The sequence below is a fragment of the Condylura cristata genome, unplaced genomic scaffold, assembly GCF_000260355.1.
Source record: "Condylura cristata isolate star-nosed mole 26May11 unplaced genomic scaffold, ConCri1.0 scaffold00035, whole genome shotgun sequence".
NCBI lineage: Eukaryota > Metazoa > Chordata > Mammalia > Eulipotyphla > Talpidae > Condylura > Condylura cristata.
The window spans coordinates 680,590-702,101 of record NW_004567136.1 but is presented as its reverse complement, the minus strand read 5'-3'; the positions used below and the strand labels follow the sequence as shown (position 1 = coordinate 702,101).

The following is a 21,512-nucleotide window of genomic DNA, read 5'->3' as shown; positions in this document are numbered from 1 at the left end:
TGATGTCTGAGATTTGGCTGATCATCTCTCTAGAACTGGTCCATCTATGTGATCGAATTTATAGGCATAAAAATATTAATTTTTATTCTCCTTTTAATGCCCATGGGACCTGTAGTGGCGTCTCCTCTTTCACTTTTGACATTCATGATTTGTGTCTCCTTTGCCTAGGTAAGGGGTAATTTTTATTGATATTTTAACCAGCTTTGAGTTTTTTCTTTTAATTCTCTTTTTTTGATTTCATAGATTTTTTTGCTCTTATTTTTATCATTTCTTTTTTCTTTGAATTTAATCTGCTTTTTTTTTTTTACTTCCTAAAGTGGAAGCTTAGATAATTGATTTTAGATCTTTATTCTTTTCTTACACAGTTTTTCATCAACTTTTGTTTTTTTAGATTTATTTATTCATATAGAACTGGGGTACAGGCCAGAGATGCGGAGGGTGAGAGGATTCACCAGAGACAGAGTGGGGAGCAGAACAGGCAGATCAATGAAGTACACTGCTGAGGGGAGCAGCGGGCGGGTCAGGAGAGGTCTGCCACGCCATGTGGATCTCCTCTGGGGCAGGCGGGAATCGAACTCATGCGGAAGTGGCTTAAGCTTCTTAGTGCAGTGCTTTAACCCGCTGCGCCACCAGGGAGGGCCCAACTTTTTTTTTTTTTAAAGATTCATTTATGAATACAGAACTGTGGTGCAGGCCAGAGGTGCAGGGGCAGTGAGAAGATTCACCAGAGACAGAGTGGGAGCAGAACAGGCAGATCGACAAAGCACACCACTAAGGGGAGCAGTGGGCAAGACAGGAGAGGTCTGCTGCACCATCTGGTTCACCCCTGAGGCTAGGACTCGAACTTGCATCGAAGAGGCAGAGGCTAGCTTGCAGTGCTATACTTTAACACACTGCACCACCAGCGAAGGCTCTCTTCGTCAACTTTCAATGGGGTTATGTCCCAACAGACCCGTTATAAGTTGAAAATTCTGTATCTTGAAAATGGATTCAACAAACCTAACCTACTGATTATCATAGATCATTGACTACTTGTTCTTTAAGATAGTTGGGATTGGCAGTTGCAAAAGTTCTAACTCATATGACAGCCATCCTGGCTTGTTGCCTTCATCTTGGGCATTTACCTTGAGTTTTAGTTCCAGAATAATTACCAGAAGCAGAGGCTAAAGATGGGAATTTTGCAGACATGATGCAATGTGTAAACAAAAAACACTATTTCCAAAAATGTTGGCAGCAGCACATTTGTGGAGTATTGATTATTTATCCTCTTAATCACATGTCTTCCTGGGAGCAGTGGTTCACTGCCAGTGTCCAGCATCACAAGATACTATGCCACATATTGCTAGCTCAGAAAAAGATCGACATTCAAAGTATAGTTTCTATTGAATGAGTATCACAAGGTAAAAAAATTCTAAGGAGCACAGTCATAAGTGATGGACCATCTGTATTTGTATTCAGTGCTGTAAATTTCCCTCCAATCATTGCTTTCAGAGCATTATACAGATTTGATAAGATGTATTTTCATTTTCATTCAGTTTACAGTATTTTTAATTTCTCTTGAGATTTGTTCTTTGGCCCTGGTCCATGTATTGAAGTTTGTTGTTTAGTTCCAAGTATTTTGGGATTTTCCAGCTGTCTTTTCTGTCATTTATTTATAGTTGTTTTTAGTTCACTGTGGTCTGAGAACAGACATAGAATGATTTCTATTATTTTAAATTTGTTAAGGTGTGTTTTATGGTCCAGAATACTTAATGAATGTTCCAAGTGAGCTTGGAAGTATGTTGGATGAAATAGACCATCGATGTCAATTATGTCCATTTAACTGTGTTGTTGAGTTCAGCTGTGTCCTTACTGACTTTCTGCCTGCTGGATCTCTCGATTTCTGATAGAGGAGTGTTGACATGTCCAACCATAATAGTGAATTCACCACTTCCTCCTTCTATTTCTATAGTGTTTGCCTCATTTTTACACTCTACCACTAAGCACATACAGTTAGCATTATGATTGTCTTCTTGGAGAAATGACCCTTTATCATTATGCATTGTCCTTTATTCCTGACAACCCTCCTTGGTCTGAAGTCTGCTCTCTCTCAAATTAATGTAACTGCTGCTACTGTCTCTGGATTTGTGTTAGAATGGTTTCTCTTTCTTTACCTTTTAATCTATGTGTCCTTATATTCAAAGCGGGTTTCTTGTAGACTCTGGTAAATAGGCCTTTGGTGGTGGTGATGGGAGGCATGGAGAGAGGGAGACATCCTGTAGTTACATGACAGGGCTCAGACTTCAGTGATAAGCCCTGGCATGAACTCAACAAGCCTGTCTTCTTGCCATGGGCTTGCATGGAAAGCGTTAACTGAGAATGGGTATTTCCCTTTCTGTCATGGACAGGTCAAGGCAGTCTGGAGTTGGTCATTTCTTTCTCCAGGTTGGTTAGACTCTAATAAAACCTCAGCAGTGTAGGCTCAGGAAAATAAGTTTTTCTTGAGAGCAGGCCTTGTTAAGAACAGAAACTCTGACACATTTCAAACTGGTTCCTTTTGTCCTCTCCTGGGGCAACTATGAGGGGTTCTTCCTGTAATTCACTGTCAGAAACATAGTCATGCTCCTGGAGGTAAAATGTGGGGATTCCTCACCAGAATGTGGGGTCCCTCATGATTGGCCCTCCCTGGGGTTTTCTCTGCAGTGAGCCCCCAGCATTCAGTTGCAGTAAAGGTTGTATTGCCTATACTCTCCTTCACAAGAGCTACTCCATGTTGAGATGTTCTGTCTTCACCTGCCAGCATGTCCAATTTAGGGAAGCAATAGTTTGCCCGATGACCTCAGTTCACACTGAGGCATCTAAAAAGAGTTAACGGATTCCTCGGCTCGTTTAGCTCTTTTATTTGCCCTGAGGATAAAGTATGACACCAAGCTCCTTGTGTGCTGGAGTGAAAACTAAAGCTGGTTCATGACATTTTGGTGTTCGAGACATGGGAACAAAACTAAGACACACTTGTAAAGTCCACTTGGGCCTTAGTTATCCTTGCAGCCTGAGCCCTGTCATGTAGCTATGGGACGTTTGCCCTCCTCTCGTACCTCGCCGTCACCACCACCAAAGGCCTGTTTACTGCAGGTCTTTCTGTGTGTCCAGCACATTTTTGCTTTCATGTCTTTCATGGCAAAGAGTCTGCATGTTTCTGGTTCTTATGAGGCTCTGTGCCTTCTTGTTGCTCAGCTGCACTGGATACCACCGCCTATGCCGGTGTGATTCAGATGTGTCTACTCCCCTCTGATCTCCGCGAACTCCTGAGTGAGTCATGAAGCTGTGAGCCACAGTTCCTTCCTATGTAAACTAGACATTACCCACGCAGAGGGGAGCATCTGAACGGAATAGTTAGCTAATAAGCACTTCCTTATTATAATAATAGGATATACTTCTGTTGTGTGGATTAATGGGAGACTTCCTGTGGGCTGTCTTCTGGTACAAAAACCAAGTGTTCTAGTAGATTCTCCGGCATCTATGGCAAGAGAGGGAGAAGTCATCCTCTGTGGTTGGGCTAGAAGACACGTGGAAGAGTCACACTCCAGTTAGAATCAGTTCAGTGTGGCACTGACCCTGCCTTTCATATCCTTAACTTTTGTACGTTGGTCTTTTTTTATCTTCAGAGGTACGGAAGGACTGGTTTCCTTCTTTTTAAAGTCGTCGCTAACAATTTTTGATGCCTGTACTCTGTCCTTTTGTTTTTCCAAAGGACTTTCACTTCCTTTTTTTAGGTTGAAGCCTTTTTTTCCTCACTTCCCTGGCATACCCACGACTTTCCCCCTCTGAGATTACTTGGTTATGATGAGAGGTATATTTTCCTGCGGAAGGATGGACACAGCCATCATTTTGTGTCCTGCAGGAAATCACCAGTCCAGCATGTTGCACTTATAAGTGGGTCGTTCGGATCGTCAGCAGCATCCCGTGTTTGGTGTGTTAGCTAGCAGTTGTGGGCAGATGTGTGAGAGGAAGTAGCACTCAGCTGAAGAAGCCAGATATAGCAGCCAATTGCCCCTCAGTGTGGCCACAACCCACCGAGAGCCGAAGGAGCCAGCGCTGACCCTGTTGCTGCCCCAGGCACCAGCCTCCCACCTTCTGACCGTGTGCCTGGTGAGCAAAAGTATTTTGAATGCAGGTCACCCTCCCTAATGTAGGCTAGATTTACTTGTACATTTTTTTTTTAAGATTTATTTATTTGTGCATACAGAACTGGGGTACAGGCCAGAGGCTCAAGGGCGGTGAGAGGCTTCACCAGAGACAGAGTGGGGAGCAGAACAGGCAGATCAACGAAGTACACTGCTGAGGGGAGCAGCGGGCGGGCCAGGAGAGGTCTGCCACGCCATGTGGTCACCTCCGGGGCAGGCGGGAATTGAACTCATGCTGAAGCGGCTTTAGATTCTCAATGCTGTGCTTTAACCCTCTGCATCGCCAGGGAGGGCCCAGATTTACTCGTACATTTTATACATTACTATATTTGACCTGATGGTACATTCTAAAGTTTGTTTTAAGATTAAGAAGTAGGAATGAGGGCCCTCCCTGGTGGCGCAGTGGGTTAAAGCACAGCACTGAGAAGCTAAAGCCACTTCAGCATGAATTCGATCCCCACCCAGAGGTGACCACATGGCGTGGCAGACCTCTCCTGGCCCGCCCGCTGCTCCCCTCAGCAGTGCACTTCGTCAGTCTGCCTGTTCTGCTCCCCACTCTGTCTCTGGTGAATCCTCTCACCACCCCTGCACCTCTGGCCTGTACCCCAGCTCTGTATGGATAAATGAATAAATCTTAAAAAAAAAAAAAAAGAGGTAGGAATGATACTTGAAGAAGTCTGTACCCCAAAAGACAGTCTCACGTAGCCCCAATTTGAAGACTACTGCTCTGAAGTCAAGTTATTATAAATCAATAAAACCCAAGCTATTATAAATCAATCAATTTATTGTGCCAGTCTACCCACTTTTGGGTGGAGCCTGGAATTCCTATAAAGTGAGCAGACAAAGAGGTAGTCATCATTGGGAGACTTGGTGGCTGGAGTAAGGGCCTTCAACTTGTTTTTAAAAATGTATTTGTTGGGCTCTCCCTAGTGCTACAATGGGTTAAAGCACCACTCTGTGAAGCTCTCAGAAGCCACTGCAGCATGAATTCAGTGCCCAGCCAGGGATCTGACTCACATGGCATAGCAGACCTCTCTTGACCTGCTCGCTACTCCCCTCAGCAGTGTATTTCTATACATCTGTCTGTTCTGCTCCTCACTCTGTCTCTGGTGAATCCTCTATCCACCACACCTCTGGCCTGTATGCCAGTTCTGTAAGCAAAAATGAATAAATCTTTTTTTTAAATGCATTTATATATACCCGTATTGGGGTACAGGCCAGAGGTATAGGATGGGGGCAGTGAGAGGATCCCCACAGACAGAGTGGGGAGAAGAACAGTCAAGTGTACTGAAATATACCACTGAGGGGCACAGCAGACAAGACAGGAGAGGCCTGATGTGCCATGTGGGTCACCTCCCTGGCGGGGATCAGACTGGTGCTGCAGTGGCTGTGATAGCTTCATAGTGCTGCGCTTTACCCCCTTGCGCCACCAGGGAGGCCCCTGTTGCTTTATTTTCTGTTGGGAGCTCAGTCTTCCTTGATTAGCAGTGAATTTGGGGCTGGAGACGCACAGCCAGGTTCTGCTCTGAGCCAGAGCATGGCTGTGAGGGAGATGCAGGCCTGAACACCAGCAACTGAATCCATGCACAAGCCAAGCCCTCAGCCTCCACCTGTGCTTTCCTCACCAGATCTTTCTGTTGAAGCCCAGACCATGCAGGAAGTCACAAAGTTGGGGTGAGCGATCTGGTCAGCATCATGTTTCAGTTTTCAGTGAGAGCTCTCACCGGGAGAGCCCAGGCATGGTTGTGAAGGTAATTGCTTTTGACCTCGCTCAGGTCATGCTGGCTAGAGTTCTGCCAAAACTCATCGCCCAAGTTCAGGGTTCTTTTAGTGACCTGTCTCATTTCCCTTCTGAGAACTATGCCTTGTCTTGGCCACATGGACTGAGAAGTGAACGAGGTCTCCGCACATTGGCAGAGAGAAGGGAGGGGCAGTTGGCTTCCTTCCCTCCCAGACCCGGCTTGCTGGTGCCTTGTGGGGGAAGGAGTGGTCTGGCTCTTAGCGAGATTCCTGCTGCCCCCCACCCAGCTGGCTTCCTGATGCACAGGTTCTTCTGGGGTCCCTCTTTCGGGAAGCGACTTCTCGTGGTTCTTGACCATGTCAGGTCGTGCTCTTTCGGGAAGCGACTACCATATTAGGGTAGTGGATCCCACGTCTCTCTTCCAGTTTCTCTCCCATTTCTAGGAACTGGAATTTGAGAGCTGAGCCTGTGAAAAAAGCATGAAGACAAGGACCGGCCTGAGAGCCAGGGATCAGGCTCAACCCGGTGCCAGTTACCTGGTCTTGGAACAGCCAGTGGCTGTTTGCAGTTTCGTCTTCCTCGTGGGCACCGCGGTGGGCTGAGACCCCTTAATGCTGTTGTTTTAACTCCCTGGCTGCCTACTCTCTCCCCCTACACCAGGATCCCCGTCTCTGCCTTCTGGTGCCCTCACAGCAAATGCCAGGGCTGGAGTGGGAGGGAGCTCGTGTTTCAATTCCGTGACCGCTGCTCCCGCTGCAGCAGATTCCAGCTGGAAAGTGAATTTCTTAATGTTGCTTTTCAAAGTGTTTTTCAAATAGAGTATTTGTCAGTTTTTGGTTTTTGAAAATACCTGAGAGCAATGAATTTCATCTTTTCATTTCCCCCTGGGTATGAATAAAGCTCTTGGGTTTGAAGATTTCATTTCTCCCAGTGATTCTCCCTCCCACGTCTTTCCCTCTCGTGTCGCCTCTTCCAGCCCGGCTGGGATGCAGAGGGACCGAGGTGTGTGTCGGAGGGTGGCTTGGACGGGGGCTCTGGCCAGGGCACCGTCAGCCTACTGACCAGGTCCCTTTGAGTGCGTGTGTTCTTCTGGGTGTTGTGAAACCGTATGTCCTTCTCTTATCACTACTGATCTCCCGTGGGGGAGACACCCAGGAGAGACCCCGGTGGGGAGAGAGTTGAGGAAGCAGAGTGTTTGGGTTTTATCTTGTTTGGGGTCTGCCCCACCCTTGACTCCTCCACCCTATTTCTGACCTGCTGCTGCTTCCTTCATTCAGACAGTTGCTTTCTCAAAAAAGAAGTTACTTGGGTTCACGTAAAGGTGCATGAAAAGGCAGTGACAGAATGTGCAGTAGAACTGAGACCCAGGGTGTGACTTGCCACCAGTGTTAAGGGAAATATGAACCCTTTTCTGCTTCCCGCCTGTGGAAGGAAGATCAGAGAAGCCCTCATGTGCTATCCAGCATTGCTCAGGCACCGGGAGAGATGAGCGCCCCGTGACCTCTTTTTCTGAGGGCTTTAATGGGTCCTGGTGTTGTGTGGTTTCCTCCCTCCCTCCCTCTCTCCCTCCCTTTCTAAGATATATTTATTCATACAGAACTGGGGTACAGGTCAGAGGTGCAGGGGTGGTGAGAAGATTCATCAAAGACAGAGTGGGGAGCAGAACAGGCAGATGGATGAAGTACACTGCTGAGGGGAGCAGCGGGTGGATCAGGAGAGGTCTGCCACGCCATGTGGTCACCTCTGGAGCTGGGGATAGAACTTGCATTGAAGCAGCTGTGGCCAGCTTGCAGTGCTGAGTTTAACCTAGTGCACCACCAGTGAGGGCCCTGTTGTGTCTTTTTAAAAAATATTGTGGTAACAGCAATCCCACTCCTAGGTATCTATCCAAAAGCTGATTCAAAAAGACACCTGCACCCCCATGTTTATTGCTGCTTTACTTACAATTGGAAAGACATGGAAACAGCCCAAATGCCTAAAAGTAGATGACTGGATTAAAATGACATGGCACATATAAGCAATGGAATATTACTCAGCAATCAAAAAATAAAGAAACACATGCCTTTTGCAGCAACATGGATGGAGCTGGAAAAGATCATGCCATGTGAAATAAGCCAGAAAGAAAAGGAAAAATACCAGATGGTTCACTCATAGCAGGAGTATAAAGGACCGGGCGAGAAAATAATGATAACAATGAACAACTATATACCAGAGACATTTTACAGGGTTGGAGTGGGGAATGGGATCAAAAATGGAGGGGGGAGGGAAATGCACTGGACTATGGTGATGGCACATGGGTGATTTTGTGATGGGAAGCCCATGGGGATTGCAACTGAGATGGAAAAAGGCACAAAATGATGTAAAAATAAACTATTATATTATTCTTATTGTGGTAAAGTACACATTTGCCCTTTTCTCAGTTTTTGAGTGTACCATTCAGTGCCATCAAGAACCTTCACACCAGTGCACTCTCACCACCACCGTTCATTTCCAGAGTTTCCCCGACTGCTCTGAAACTCCGTCCCTATTAAACACTAGCCCCACTTCCTCCCCCACCGCGGCCCCAGGAAGCCGCAGTCTCCTCTCTGTCCCTGCGCTTGGCCGGATCAGTGGGCTCCGACCACGTGTTCTGTCTGTGGCTTATGGCACTAGAGCAGCGTCTTCGGAGTTCACCCCCAAGGGCGCGAGTCCTTCTTGACTGGCTCCGCGCCAGCCCTGAAGCCTCCTTGTCTGGAAAGTGCTGTCTGTCCACTGTGGGGCAACTGTCCCCATATGACTCACTGAGACCCGGGCCTGGGATCCAGAGTTTACCCCTCTTACTGTTAGGAAAATATGTTGGCGCTGAATATCCTAGGGAAGTACTGCTTTAAAAGCAGTCACTGCTTCTGTAGACAGTCTACAAATTCAGTTAAAAGTAAGAAGATTACGGGCACACATAGGCCATCCCCTGCCGCCGCAGGTTCCTCAGACTCACCTGGGCACTGCCTGGCAGAGGACTATGAGGTGAGCTGGGCTCCCAACTCTCAGGTGCCACCCCCAGAAGCAGTTTCTGTTTGTATATACAATTTCTGGGTCAACTCCTGGACCTTCTAGCCTCTCTGTCCATTTGGCTTGAGCTTTATCCCCCAGGGTTCAGTCTTGCCCTGAATTCTTACCAAAAAATAGCCAAGCAGTCCGCTAGGTGATTAACATTGGTTTGGGGGTGGGGGGCAGGGTGAGTCTGTTCATCAGTGGTCCGCTCTCCTGGGAACACCACCTTGAAGTCCCCCAGGTCTCTTGAGGATGCACCCTTCTGTCTTCATCCCAAGGCAGCTCAGGACGGGCTCCAGACGGCCCCTCCCCGCTGCTTCCATCTGCGTTTTAGGGCTTTGAGACCCCTGCTGCTCCTGATCTGGGTGTCCCCAGGGTAACGTGCCACAGACCTGTCCTCATGCAGCCGTTACCCTTAGCTCAGTGACCCTGGCCTTTGCTGTGGAACACAGAGAGCAGTGTCCTTAGAGATAAATTTTTATACACCCTTAATTTTTTTCCTTGAAAGTAATTCTTAAATGGAAAAGAATCGACAGCAATGCATGGAAGTTTTTGTATACTTATTGCTAAATTGTTTTCCAGAGTGAGCCTATTTCCTTGCTTCCTAGCCAGCACTGATAATCTTCCATCACCCTCTCCTCACTCCAACAAGTAAGAAGGCCAAAAGCAAGGAGAATGTGCAGAAGTGTGATGGAGCTGTTAGAGTAGAATTACCTTGCTCGTTCTTAGTAAAACTAGCGTCCAGGACAACTCACACGGCACCCAGAGCCTTTGTGTGCCATCGCACACCTGCAATCCTTTGCTCTGTCGCAGCTACAGGGTTTTCAAAAATGCTCGAAAATTCGAGCGGGGTCCAGATGATGACTCAGATGGTGAGGGGGCTGGAAACAGCACCCAGTGAGGAACACATAAAATAACTGGATGCTTTTACAGAAGGGAAATGGGATCGTGATGCCCAAATATTTGAAACACTACATACAAAAGTGGCTGCAGGCTGTTTCTTCCCTTACTTGACAGTCTGGAGAGTGGAGGTTGCAGGGCGAGCAGTTTCTGCTGCTGTATAAGGAAGCCCGCCCCAGCAAGTCCGGCTGTCTGGCTGCAGGGCTCCTTTTGAAGCCAAGAGCTCCCCACCTTTGGAAACTCATAAACTGGGCCTGGGAGTTTTGGTGAAGACATTTTCACACATGTGTAGAGAGATCACACCCCTGGCCCTTTCTACCTGCAGCTTTCAGGAGAGGAACACACCTCCTGCATTGAGCAGCTCCATCACATCAGTGACAGGGATAGGGCTGGGGAAGGCCAGAGGGGTTCCTTGTTGGTGGCTCCCTTAAGTTTTTCCCATTTAAAAGTGAGTTTCAGCTCAGTGGGAGGAAAACATACATGGGGAAGGAATCCTGCATTTGAGTTGTGATTCCAAGATTCCTTAACTGAGCTGTGTTGGGTACATCTAAGTCTCCCCCTTCCATTCATGAAATCCAAGCACAGGGGTGCACCTTTCCAGGGTGATGTTGTAGCATGGGGGGAGGGGTAACCTGTCTGGGTTTGTTTCACAGCCACTGGTTGATAGATGTTCTCTTTCTTGCCTGCATTGTTTCATGTGTCCACTTCAGTCCTGGGTAATTGATGCACTTGGGTACTTCTGCTCATTTTTAAGATGAACTAAGAATAAGTAGCAACCGTGGACAGCAAACTCAACTTCTCATGGCTGCATACAGAGAGGGAAAAGTGAAGGGTTGCTAGTTAAAATTTAGAAAAGAAATTTCTAAAGAAGAGCTTTCATTTCAAGCCACGTGTAAATGAGGTTGACTTGTGGTGGTTTCTTGATTATTAAAAAAATATTTATTTAATGCATACAAGAGCTGGGGTGTAGACCAGAGGTTTGAGGGGTGAAAGGATTCACCACAGATAGTAGGGAGCAGAACAGGCAGATCAACTGAAACACACTGCTGAGGGGAGCAGCGGGCAAGACAGGAGAGGTCTGCTGTGCCATGTGGGTCAGCTCCAGGGTGAGGATCAAACTCTTACGCTGCAGTGGCTGCCAGGAGGTTCACAGCGCTGCGACCTTAACCCCACACCATCGGGGAGGCCCTCCTTCATTATTTTGAAGGCACAAACAATTTTGAATAAATTGGATGCTTACCCTCTAAGATCTGATTTTTCTCTCACATATTTTCTTTAAAATAGCTTTTGATCCTTCTTTGACTTTCTACTTTTCCCACCTTAAAAACAAGTTGTGTCGGATACCTTATTTCAAGAGACAGTTTCTCACAGGTGAACAAAATGTCCTGTCATGCCAGGTACCCAGTGACAATAAAATATTATTTACATGTCTTTGTCACTTAAATGGATATGTTTGCTATAATCCTGGCCTTGCCCCTTTCTTTTGTAGTATATAGCATTATGACCTTCTAAAGAAAGAATATTAGCATTTTTTCTTTTAGCGTAGTAAAATTACATTCAATTTGAGATCAACCAAGAGGTTAAATTAAATCTGAGCACTCTGTCCTTTGATTCAAAATATATTCTATTTCCCTTCTTGGCTGCTTTCCCAGAAGAGGCTGCTCAGTTTTACACAGACTGGCTTTCAATTTGTTTAAGTTGTCCTTCCCGGGAAGGATTTGAGGGGACACCTGAGTGCAGCCAGGGACCCGGCTCAGGGTCCAGAGGCCCCCCAGCCTGAAACCATGACCCCGGGGACCCATGACAGGGCCCTTCCTCCCCAGCCTCCTGCACATGGCGGGCACCTTCTGGCATCGGCCCAGTCCTCGTGCCCCAGGGCCCGGTGTGAGCAGCGGCTCTGGGGAGTTAGTTTTCTCCTCCGAAGACCACACGTGTGTCTCTGCGCACTTAGGTTTCCATGATCTGTGGAGCAAATCCTTTCATTGTTCATTTTAATAGTTTACATCACTGTTTCTTTACATCTGAGGTTTAGTAAAAAATATTTTAAGGAGGAGATCACGTTGTTGGGAGTGTGGTGTTAATGTTTAATTTAAACCAGTTGAACAAGTCATCCAGATCCAAGTGATGCCCAGGTCATAAAAGCACCTTTTCCTGAAGGTCGTTTTAGGAGTGGTTTTTGGGGGGCCTAGGTGTGAGTTTCCCCATGGAAGCACTGTTATGAATGGCACCCAGGGCCCTTCAAGAGCCAAAACACGCCCTGACCCCACCCACTCCCCAGCGGCTTCGATGCACCACAGGGGCCCTGACACCAGCTGCTGTCCACTCCGGGAGGCCAGGCTGTCTCCATCTAGACATGCTGAGGCGAGGGGAGAGCCCAGACTCAACTAGGAAGACAAAGATCCTGACGAGAGCAATGAAACTCTAGAGCTTGGTGTACAGATTAGAGGATTGAAAAGAAATTGGGTTCAAAGAAATGAGAAACTGTAACAGCGTGTTCTGTGAAGGATAAGGTGGTCTGAGGATGTGAGAGAGGAAGAATGTCAGTGGGAAGGTTTGCCAAGCCAAGCAAGTTAAGGATTTAAAAAAAAAAAAAAAAAAAAAAAACAGCAGCTTGGGCCCTCCCTGGTGGCGCAGCGGGTTAAAGCACAGCACTAAGAAGCTAAAGCCACTAACGCATGAATTCGATCCCCGCCTGCCCCGGAGGTGACCACATGGTGCGGCAGACCTCTCCTGACCCGCCTGCTGCTCCCCTCAGCAGTGTACTTCGTTGATCTACCTGTTCTGCTCCCCACTCTGTCTCTGGTGAATCCTCCCACCGCCCCTGCACCTCTGGCCTGTACCCCAGTTCTGTATGAACAAATAAATCTAAAAAAAAAAAAAAAACACAGCAGCTTTCCGACCTGTTATCTGTAGCCAGGTAACAGGACCTGGTGGCATCCATGTGATGGCAGACAGCTGTGTGTCCTGTGAGCCAACTTGCAGGCAGAAGACGAGGAACCTTCCTTTGGGGGGTTCCCTGGAGAGCCCTGTAAGACCTACATGGAGGGTCTGGTTTGTTTCTTCAGGTACTGACACTTCCCCCCACCTCCAAGCCAGGGACCACAAGTGTTACCGTCCCCTTTTATCTGAACGCTGCTTCTCTTGTCTAGAGGGGCAAGAAGGGCTGGACATACCCTCTGAATCTTGCCCTCACTGGAAACCTCGGGACTTCTGGTCTGAGGGTTCTGGACCAGGAGTGCTCCTAGCCTCTCCTGGCACTTCCCCGGACTGGCCTCAGCGCCCATCTGAGACCAGATGCAGCAGACAGGTGGACAGCAAGGGAGGGCCAGTTCTGCCACGGTGCATGGCTCTCTGGGAGCCACGCGGAGCCGAGGCTGTGAGGGGTGCCGAGACCTCAGAGGCCTTGCAGGATGTTCGTTTAGTCACGGACATGCCCTGTGTGGTGGGCTGTAGGCTGGGCCCCGCCTGCATCTGGGAGGCAAAGAGTTGTGGTCAGAGGCCGTGGGTGTGTGTGGAAGTGGGGGTGGGGGTATCTTATGGTCAGAGGCCCTGGGTATGTGTGGAAGTGGGGGGGTGGGGGGTCACACTGGGCTATTGCCCCTGCGGGGCGAGGGGCAGACTGGCTGATTAGAGGGATCAGGAGTGGGAGAACAGAATTACCAGTGTCCATTTAGTTTCCATCTTGTCTATCTAGACATTGATCTAAAACCGAAGCAGGTACGACAGATGTGGTTAGGAGGCTGGATTGGGTGTCCAGACACAGAGAGCTCATCTCAGATCGCTTTAAATGAATGTGTCTGCAAGTCCAGACTGATCAAGATGAGCCTTGCAAGGGCGCAGGTGTCTGTGGAACTGCTGGCTATCATCCCTGGGCAGCCGCGGGACCAGCAGAGCAGGGCCACACCACTGCTGTCTCTGCTTTCAACAGCTCCCAGAGGTAGTGGACGTGAGCTCTCTACCCGACAGGATATTTAGTTCAGTTGTTAGAAGGTATGGCAAGCACTTTCAAGAGCCTCTCCTAATGGGTTTCTAGAAAAACTGGCCACGATGGAGCTGTGTGTAAAGAGGGTCAAGGAGGGCCCTTTGGGGAGGCTATAGCTAGGGACGCCAGGGAGGGCTTCCTGGAGGAGGTGGCCACGTTGAGAAGCAGCTCAAGGCGGCTGGAGGAATTGAGTGAATGCACTGAAATGAAGCAGCACCACCTCACACTGTTTATCTGTTATTTGTAAGTACACAGCCTGGGCTCTGCCTGTTGGGTGGTTTAGTGAGAGTTCACAGAGGAAGCTCAGAGTGGAGGGGTGAGACTGACAAGAATGGTAAGTGGATCTCAGCCGTATTAACGGAAGCACAGAGACAGGCGGAAGCGCCTCATCTGAGGCTGAGTTCCACTCACTGGTTATTGAGGGTAGGCCTGGAGATGTAGGTGTCACACACCTCAGGCATCTCACACACTCCCTGCCTTAGAAGGTATAAAGACATGATTCTGGGGGGCTACCACTCAGATGCAAGCAGGATCTTTGAAGGAGGAGCTGGGGAATCATCCTCCTTATGGAGGGGGAGCCCTTTGGGCATTCTTCCCACAGAGTCACATTCCTGGGGTGCCATTTTGATTGGAACTTGTTCCAAAGTCCTCTGTCCCCTGGGATGTGGAGGCTGCAGCTTAAGCACTGCAGAGGGGGTTGGGGCGCCGGGCTGGGCACTTTCCACCCTTCTCCCCACCCCTGTGCTGACTGATCTCCCCTCATGCTTCCCTCTGTCCAGCTCTGCCTTCCTCGCCTGGCAGACCGCTGCTCGTGCTTCAGGACCCAGCCCAGATGCCCCTTCTTTGGGGCTTCTCCTGGCCCCCCACCCCCACCGTGGAGCACCTTGTCTTCATCTGGTCACCTCACGGGTGGTCACTTGGCTGGTCTTTTCAGCGAGGTGCTCACATGCAGGGCACAGACTGGTGCATCAGTTTTGAGGTTTCCTCCCGGGCTGCCCTTGTCGCTGCTGGCTCCTCCTAGCCAGCCTGGGGAAGACAGGGTGGTGAATTTCTCCAGAATGAAGAGCTTCCCTACAGTGAGTTTGCCTGAGGTAGAATGGCTCACTTAGGAAGTCAAAAACACCCAGCACCATGGAAGAGTCCCTTAAAAGGGAGTCTTTGAACCCAAAGATTATGAAAGGGCGGCTGCTGGGACTTAGTCAGGTCTGAGGAAGTGGGGCTCCACCCTCGCCCTCACGCACACTGGCGGCACAGGGCCAGACCCCTCTCTCCCTGTCTGCGGCTGGAGCTTCTGAGGCCTTGCTGGACCTCAGGGTGCTGTGGGCAGTAGGGGAGAAGGGTGCTGCCTCGTGGCATGCAGGTTAAGTACCAGGGTGCTGACACGTCCTATCTTGTCCTCTCCTGGTGACATCTCAGCCCCATGCAGTGAAGGTATCTCCCTATTATAAGAAATTGTAAAAACAGCCCAAGTGAAAAGATGGGGCCCTCATCAGCCACGATGGGGCCGTAGCAGAGCTAATTTATCCTTAGCCTCGGCCACGAGGATTCCGTTTCCAAGATGGGCTCGATCCTCACTGTTCCTCTTTGCATCAGTAACACCCCCAACTTCTGAGCAAGCTGCCCCACATTTGCCATTAGCACATTATTCGCTGTCTGGAGGGAGCAGACAAGGACAGCGAGTGTTTTTTCATTTCCCTAGGTGTTTCCTGGGAACAGCAGATGAGATGGAAGGAGGGAGGTAGAGACACAGGTTCATGTAGGCACTGGTCCCCTTCTCTCTCTTTGCAGACATTGTAGGGAACTGTGATGGCAGTGCAGTGTGATTCATGTACCAGGTGAGAATGGGCAGGAGCATGCTCACCTGGGCAGGTGCATGTTCATCTGGACAGGGACCTCACGAGGGCAGTGAGAATCCCCTCCCATGTTTTCCACTCACTTCATAGGGTCACATGCAAAGGTGGGGCCCCTGAATAGAGGCTACAGAGAGATTGGGGCTCAGCAGCTCATGACCCTTCTAAAGGAGTTTGGAGGTTACATCTGTCAAGAGCAGGTAACTCAGTGTGTGGTCAGTTATACCCATGAAGGCCACTTTGCTCTGGGTAGTAGTCAGTGGCTTAGGAGTTTCACTGTCTTTAATACTTTGCATGACCGCTCCCGCGGCTGGGGTGTTACTCCAACTTCATGCAGACTGGAGGGTCGGGGTTGGAGCAGTGCTCACACTTGGGGCTTAGGCTTGGAGCCCTGGCTCTGCGTGCATCAGCATAGGCTCAGGACAGGTGGCTCACCCCTGCACAAAGGGAAGGACACTAGACCCTGATCGACACAGGGTTGAACCGTCCACTCATGTGTGGATTTTCTTCTCCCTGCGGTTGAGCATTCGTGGACTCGCCCATCTGCTGATGTCCGCCGGGCAAGGCCCTGGACTCGGGACCTGGACTCGGGCCCTCTGTCTACAGAGACCCTCTGCAAGTCCATATTTGACACTTGACTGCTGGCAGGAAACGGGGGCTCGGCACCTCGACTTATTTAAGGGCCGGGAAGCTGCAAGCGTCGGTAGCATCTCATCTTTGCAGAATCAGAATTTTCAGACATTGCACGATTCCTCCCTCAGCTGCACAGACCGTGTCTAAGAGAAGTCTGTCTTCTGGAAATAAATCTCCCCATAAATATTTTCCTAACCTTATTTAACAGGCGAGCTCGTCTCTGCAGCCCCGTTAGCGTGACGTCCTCCTCCTCTTCTGATGTGATTTAAATGTGAGTTCTCGTTTCCTGTCATCTTTGGTGTCGAAGCTAGTTCCTGCCTTCTCATGTAAATTTTTATATCTTTGGGGCATTTTCCATTCACTGTTTCCGTGTAGCCAAGTCTATTTTCACTAAATGCTCAAGTAGGTTTTGTTTCCTAAAGCTCTTCAATTTCTAATGTTCTTTCCAAAAATTTTAAAGAGACAATAGAAGTCGGAGATGACTTATGAATGATTTTTAAAAAGTCGGTATCCAGTATTTTGCCTGTTTCTCTCTGACTTAAGCCCAGCAGATCCTCATTTGTCTGGACATCTGGCTGGCTGGCTGGGGAATCTGTCTCCACAGAGACACACCCCCCTCCCCCACCCATGCTTTCCCGACCACCTCTGCTCTGGGGCTCCAACCCTGGCAATCCTAAATGATACAGAAATAACTGATTTCTATAATGACTCTGGCCCAGTGTTTCTAAAATTACGGGTTGTGACCCAGTAAACCAATTGAGTGCTTTACATCCATCTTTTACAAAAAGACTGGAACTGTCCGTACGTCGTAGGGGAAGCAGGCATCTAGGCATCTCAGTGGCACGGCATCTGGGTCATGATATAAAATGTCTGGGAGAGGCAGACAGGGTTGCAATTCCCTGCTGTGCTGTATTCTAACATTTACTGTGCTTTTATGGAAGAAAAACTATTTATAATCTGTCTCCAGTAAAGTGATTTTGAGCCTTGGGAAAACTGTCATGGGCAACACGGGCCTCGGGGGAGCGCCGCTGGGAAGCCCCCGTGTGGAGGGGAGCAGCCCGCGTGGGGTGCCTCTCGGGGTCTGCACAGGCTTTGGAGGTGGGGAGCAATTCTGCGTGGCCACAGGGGCCTCCCCTACAGTTCTCCTCCTTCTCCAGCTCTCACCTCAAATATTTTTTCTTCAAGAAAATATTCCCTGGTCCCCCCACTCCCCATCTCAGGCAATCAGGCTCCTCTGCTGGGGGCTTTCATTGAACCACATTTCCCCCATCAGAGCATGTTTATGCTCAGACTTAATATATGGACACGTGTGGTCATTTTACTGTCTGGCTGCTGGACTTGGAGTGGGGAGGGCGGCTTAGGCTGTTCTGCTCACTCGCATGAGTGAGGTACTCTCATGTAGCTGGCTCCTCATCTCCGCCAGGGACTTGGGACCAAGTCTGGCTCACCCCCAGCTGCAGTGGTTGACATTATGCATCGCATAAAACCCTGTGTGTGCTCTTACTCCAGGGAGGGGTGAGGTCTGGTGGCAGGGGGTGTGCAGGTGGGCCAGGGATGGATGCTCTCAGGCACAGCAGAGCTCTTCGCCCAGAGCCACAGCATTCCCCGCACACAGTCCACGCTGACCAAGGGCATGCACCCCTCTTCTTAATGTCCTGTCCAGGTGGGAAGCAAGAATGGGAAAGCCAAACTATTCATGAGCCATCTCTTGGGTGATGGTGTCTTTTCTGGCTGTGTTGGGGTTCCATAGTTCCAAGTTCTTGGAACAGGGGAGTATTCGGGCATTCAGTGAGTTGGAACCAGCTCACCATTCAGTGAGTTGGAACCAGCTCACCTGGATTCTTCAGTGGGTGCTGCTAGACCCAGCTGAGGCACCCAGTGTGTGCTAGGCAGTGAGGAGATGAGCTAGCGCAGGGAGGCAGGGCCTTTTCCTCTCTGACCCTGAGAGAATACGTGACAGTGAAGGCCGAAAGTGGGGAAACAGGAGGCTCAGCAACTATTTCCAGGATTGCTTCGGCATGCCAAACATGTTTCCAAAGAAATGTTTCAGAAACATTTTATTTTAGCTGGAAGAAAATTCATGCACTCCGGCTGGCCCCACAGCCAGACTTTATCGGGGGGCGGGGGGGGGCCACGGTATCATCGCTGTAGCCGGGGAGCTCGTGGCGTCTGGAACTGCTCTCCCATTTGAGAGGCCAGACCTCTGTGACCCTGAGCATCATTTCCACGGCAACCAGCTGTGATGAAATGGGGGTTTTGACCTCATGGGACAATTGCAACCAGGAGCCGATGAGCTTTCAGATAGAAAATTTACTCAACGGCCTTGCACAAACCCCACGTAACTGAAGCTCAGTTTCCTCATCTCTGAAGAGGAGAAAGGAACACACGTTTAGCTGGTGTGCAAGGAAGCCATGTGCAGAGAGGTTGCGGGTGCACACACCAGCCCCCCAGCCATGCTGTGGAGCCAGTTCAGCCGCCCAGCACGGCCACGCTGCTGAGAACATCTTCGCACGGGGTAGCCGTGGTCAGTCCTGCCTTCTCCTCGCTGACCAGTCCCTCACACACTCTTTGCATCGCAGTTCCCCACTGCTCTTCCTAGAGAGCGGATGGCCGACCCTCTCCCTTTACTCAAGTGTCTGCTCAGTCGCCCTATCAGCCCAATCCCATCTAAAACAAACCCCTAGTGAGGTCTCTCCCCTAATGCCTGGGTTTCTTCCCAGCACTAAGGGCCGTTTGGGGTTTTGTAAGCCTCATGGTGCCAGGGTTCTTATTATTGTTCCCTCCCTCCCTGCCTTTCTTTTAAGTCTCTGCTAATATGTGCAAACTGCACATAGTAGGTCTTTTATTCACTTATTTACTTCTAGGAAACTTCATTCCAGAGAATGAGCAGCCTGCTCAAGGCCATATATTCAGGAGGAGGAAAGCAGTGGCTTAATTAACTCAGGGTGGACACCGTGTCTGGGCGTGGGCCCTCCGCTCCCACCTTTTCCCTCTGTTTGAACACTGATGCCAGGCGCCCTGGGCTGCTTTCCCTTGTCCCACACCCTCTGTGTTGCTCTTTCAGGTAAAGTCCGGTGGCGGGACTTCAACCAGGAAGCTTATGTTGGCGGGACAATGGTCCGCTCTGGACAGGACCCCTACGCCCGCAACAAGTTCAACCAAGTCGAAAGCGACAAGCTGCGGATGGACCGAGCCATCCCCGACACCAGACACGACCAGTAAGTACTCGGCCGAGCGTCCGCCTACTGCCTGTCTCAACCCAGTAGAAGGCCTTTACTGTGACGCTCACACATGTGTTGTACCTTTATGGGAGTCATTAAACGGGGAGAACCTCCAAGCTTGTGGCAGTAGAGCACCCCCATAGCAAGTCAAGCACCATTCGAGTCAGGTTCTGATCTCTGCAATGCCCCATGGCTGTGTCCAGGGGTGTGGGTCCTCTGACCATGGGAGAGGACTGACTTCATGTCCACTGATGACTTGGTAGTTGTGGTAGTTGTTTTTTTTTTTTTTTAAGATTTATTTATTTATGTATACAGAGCTGGGGTACAGGCCAGAGGTGCTGGGGTACAGGCCAGAGGTGCTGGGGTACAGGCCGGAGGTGCAGGGGCGGTGAGAGGATTCACCAGAGGCAGAGTGGGGAGCAGAACTTGCCAACTGACAAGTACACTGCTGAGGGGAGCAGCGGGCGGGTCAGGAGAGGTCTGCCGCGCCATGTGGTCACCTCCGGGGCAGGCGGGGATCAAACTCACGCTGAAGTGGCTTTAGCCTCCCAGTGCTGTGCTTTAACCCGCTGCGCCACCAGAGAGGGCCCTGACTTGGTAGCTTTAAAGCCTCTTCACAAAACACAAATTTCCATTGTTCACAGCCAGTTAGTTGGGAGGAAGAAAACCCAGCTTCTAGCTTATGAAGCAGCGTGAGTTGGAAATATTGTAGAGAGCAGAAAGTGGGAAGAAGCAACCCAGCAGGGGAGGTGTTAAGTTGAGCAGGGTCAGGTCCCTCTTACCACCCCCATGTGTGGGGAGGGTCTGGATGCTGAGGGTGCAGGGCACCCCAGCCCAGTGCTGGAGGCCCCCAAATGTGATTGTAACCTGCGTTTTGTCACCATCTGAAAGAGTGACACCCCACCACCACCACTCTACACCTTTAGACCGTTTGGTCAGACTGATTGGGACTCTGTTCACGTTGAACGTCTTAGAGGGATAATCTCACGTCAGATTTTTTTTTAATGAAGAGCCACATTTGGATGGCAGCTGTTCGCCTGAGAGCTTTGCTGGCCTTCCTGCTCCCAAGTTACTCTCAGCGTCATCCCAGCCGGCGTGGAGCACCCTGGGCCCACGCACAGACACACTGCTTGGGCCCGGAAGCCCAGCCCAGAGGGTCTGGTCGCACTCCAGCGTGGGGAGTGACGGACGCCCCTGAGCTGGGTGTGCAGCCCCTGGGGCTTGAGCAGACTCCCCCGAATCTGCATTCACCCGGGGAAGGGGCGGTGGGAAAGGCTCCAAGGGAGGGGGCGTCCCTAGCTGGAGCCGGTCAGGGAGGACCGTGAAGAGGCTTGCTGGGCAGCCCAGGCTCCCACAGCCCCAGCGGCGTCTGGCTTCCCCTGCGTGTAGCTGGGGAGAGGCTGCCAAGCTGGTCGCAGTGAACGCACCTTAAGGTTTTGCTGGGCTGCCTGTGTTACTGGCACACTTCGAAAGAGAAATTGTCTTTCCTCTCCTGTTTGCAGGGGACTTTACCGACACCGGCAGCACCACTGTGCCAGGTGGTCCACTCCCTTGTCTTAGGCAGTTTTTTAGGCTCTCCTCACTTCTGTTTGCTCACAGTAGCCACTGAGTGTAGATATATAGTTCTTTAGGGTCAGGGGAGTAACCGTTTGTGTGTGTGATTTTTTTATATGTGGTATGTGGGTGATACATAAACATACACGCGTTAAGAATTTCATTTTTCTAAATCCAGTCCTGAAAATTATCTTAGCTTTGAATTTCCTATAACCCATTAATTGTTTTTGTTTCTTTAAAGAGTTATTTCTTTATTTATATAGAACTGGGGTACAGGCCAGAGATGCGGAGGGTGAGAGGATTCACCAGAGATAGAGTGGGGTACAGAACAGGCAGATCGACGGAGTACACTGCTGAGGGGAGCAGCAGGCGGGCCAGGAGAGGTCTGCCACGCCATGTGGTCACCTCCGGGGCAGGCGGGAATCGAACTCATGCGGA

General features: G+C 49.9%; 1 protein-coding gene across 1 annotated transcript in view; it reads left to right on the top strand.

The window, feature by feature from the left end:
* GALNT2 (polypeptide N-acetylgalactosaminyltransferase 2) overlaps positions 1–21,512 on the top strand; it is a 166,388-nt gene that overhangs the window by 88,955 nt on the left and 55,921 nt on the right. The window contains exon 3 of the mRNA XM_004693040.2: positions 19,364–19,517. Within this exon, the coding sequence (XP_004693097.1) occupies positions 19,364–19,517 (154 nt within the window). The remainder of the gene's footprint in view (positions 1–19,363; positions 19,518–21,512) is intronic.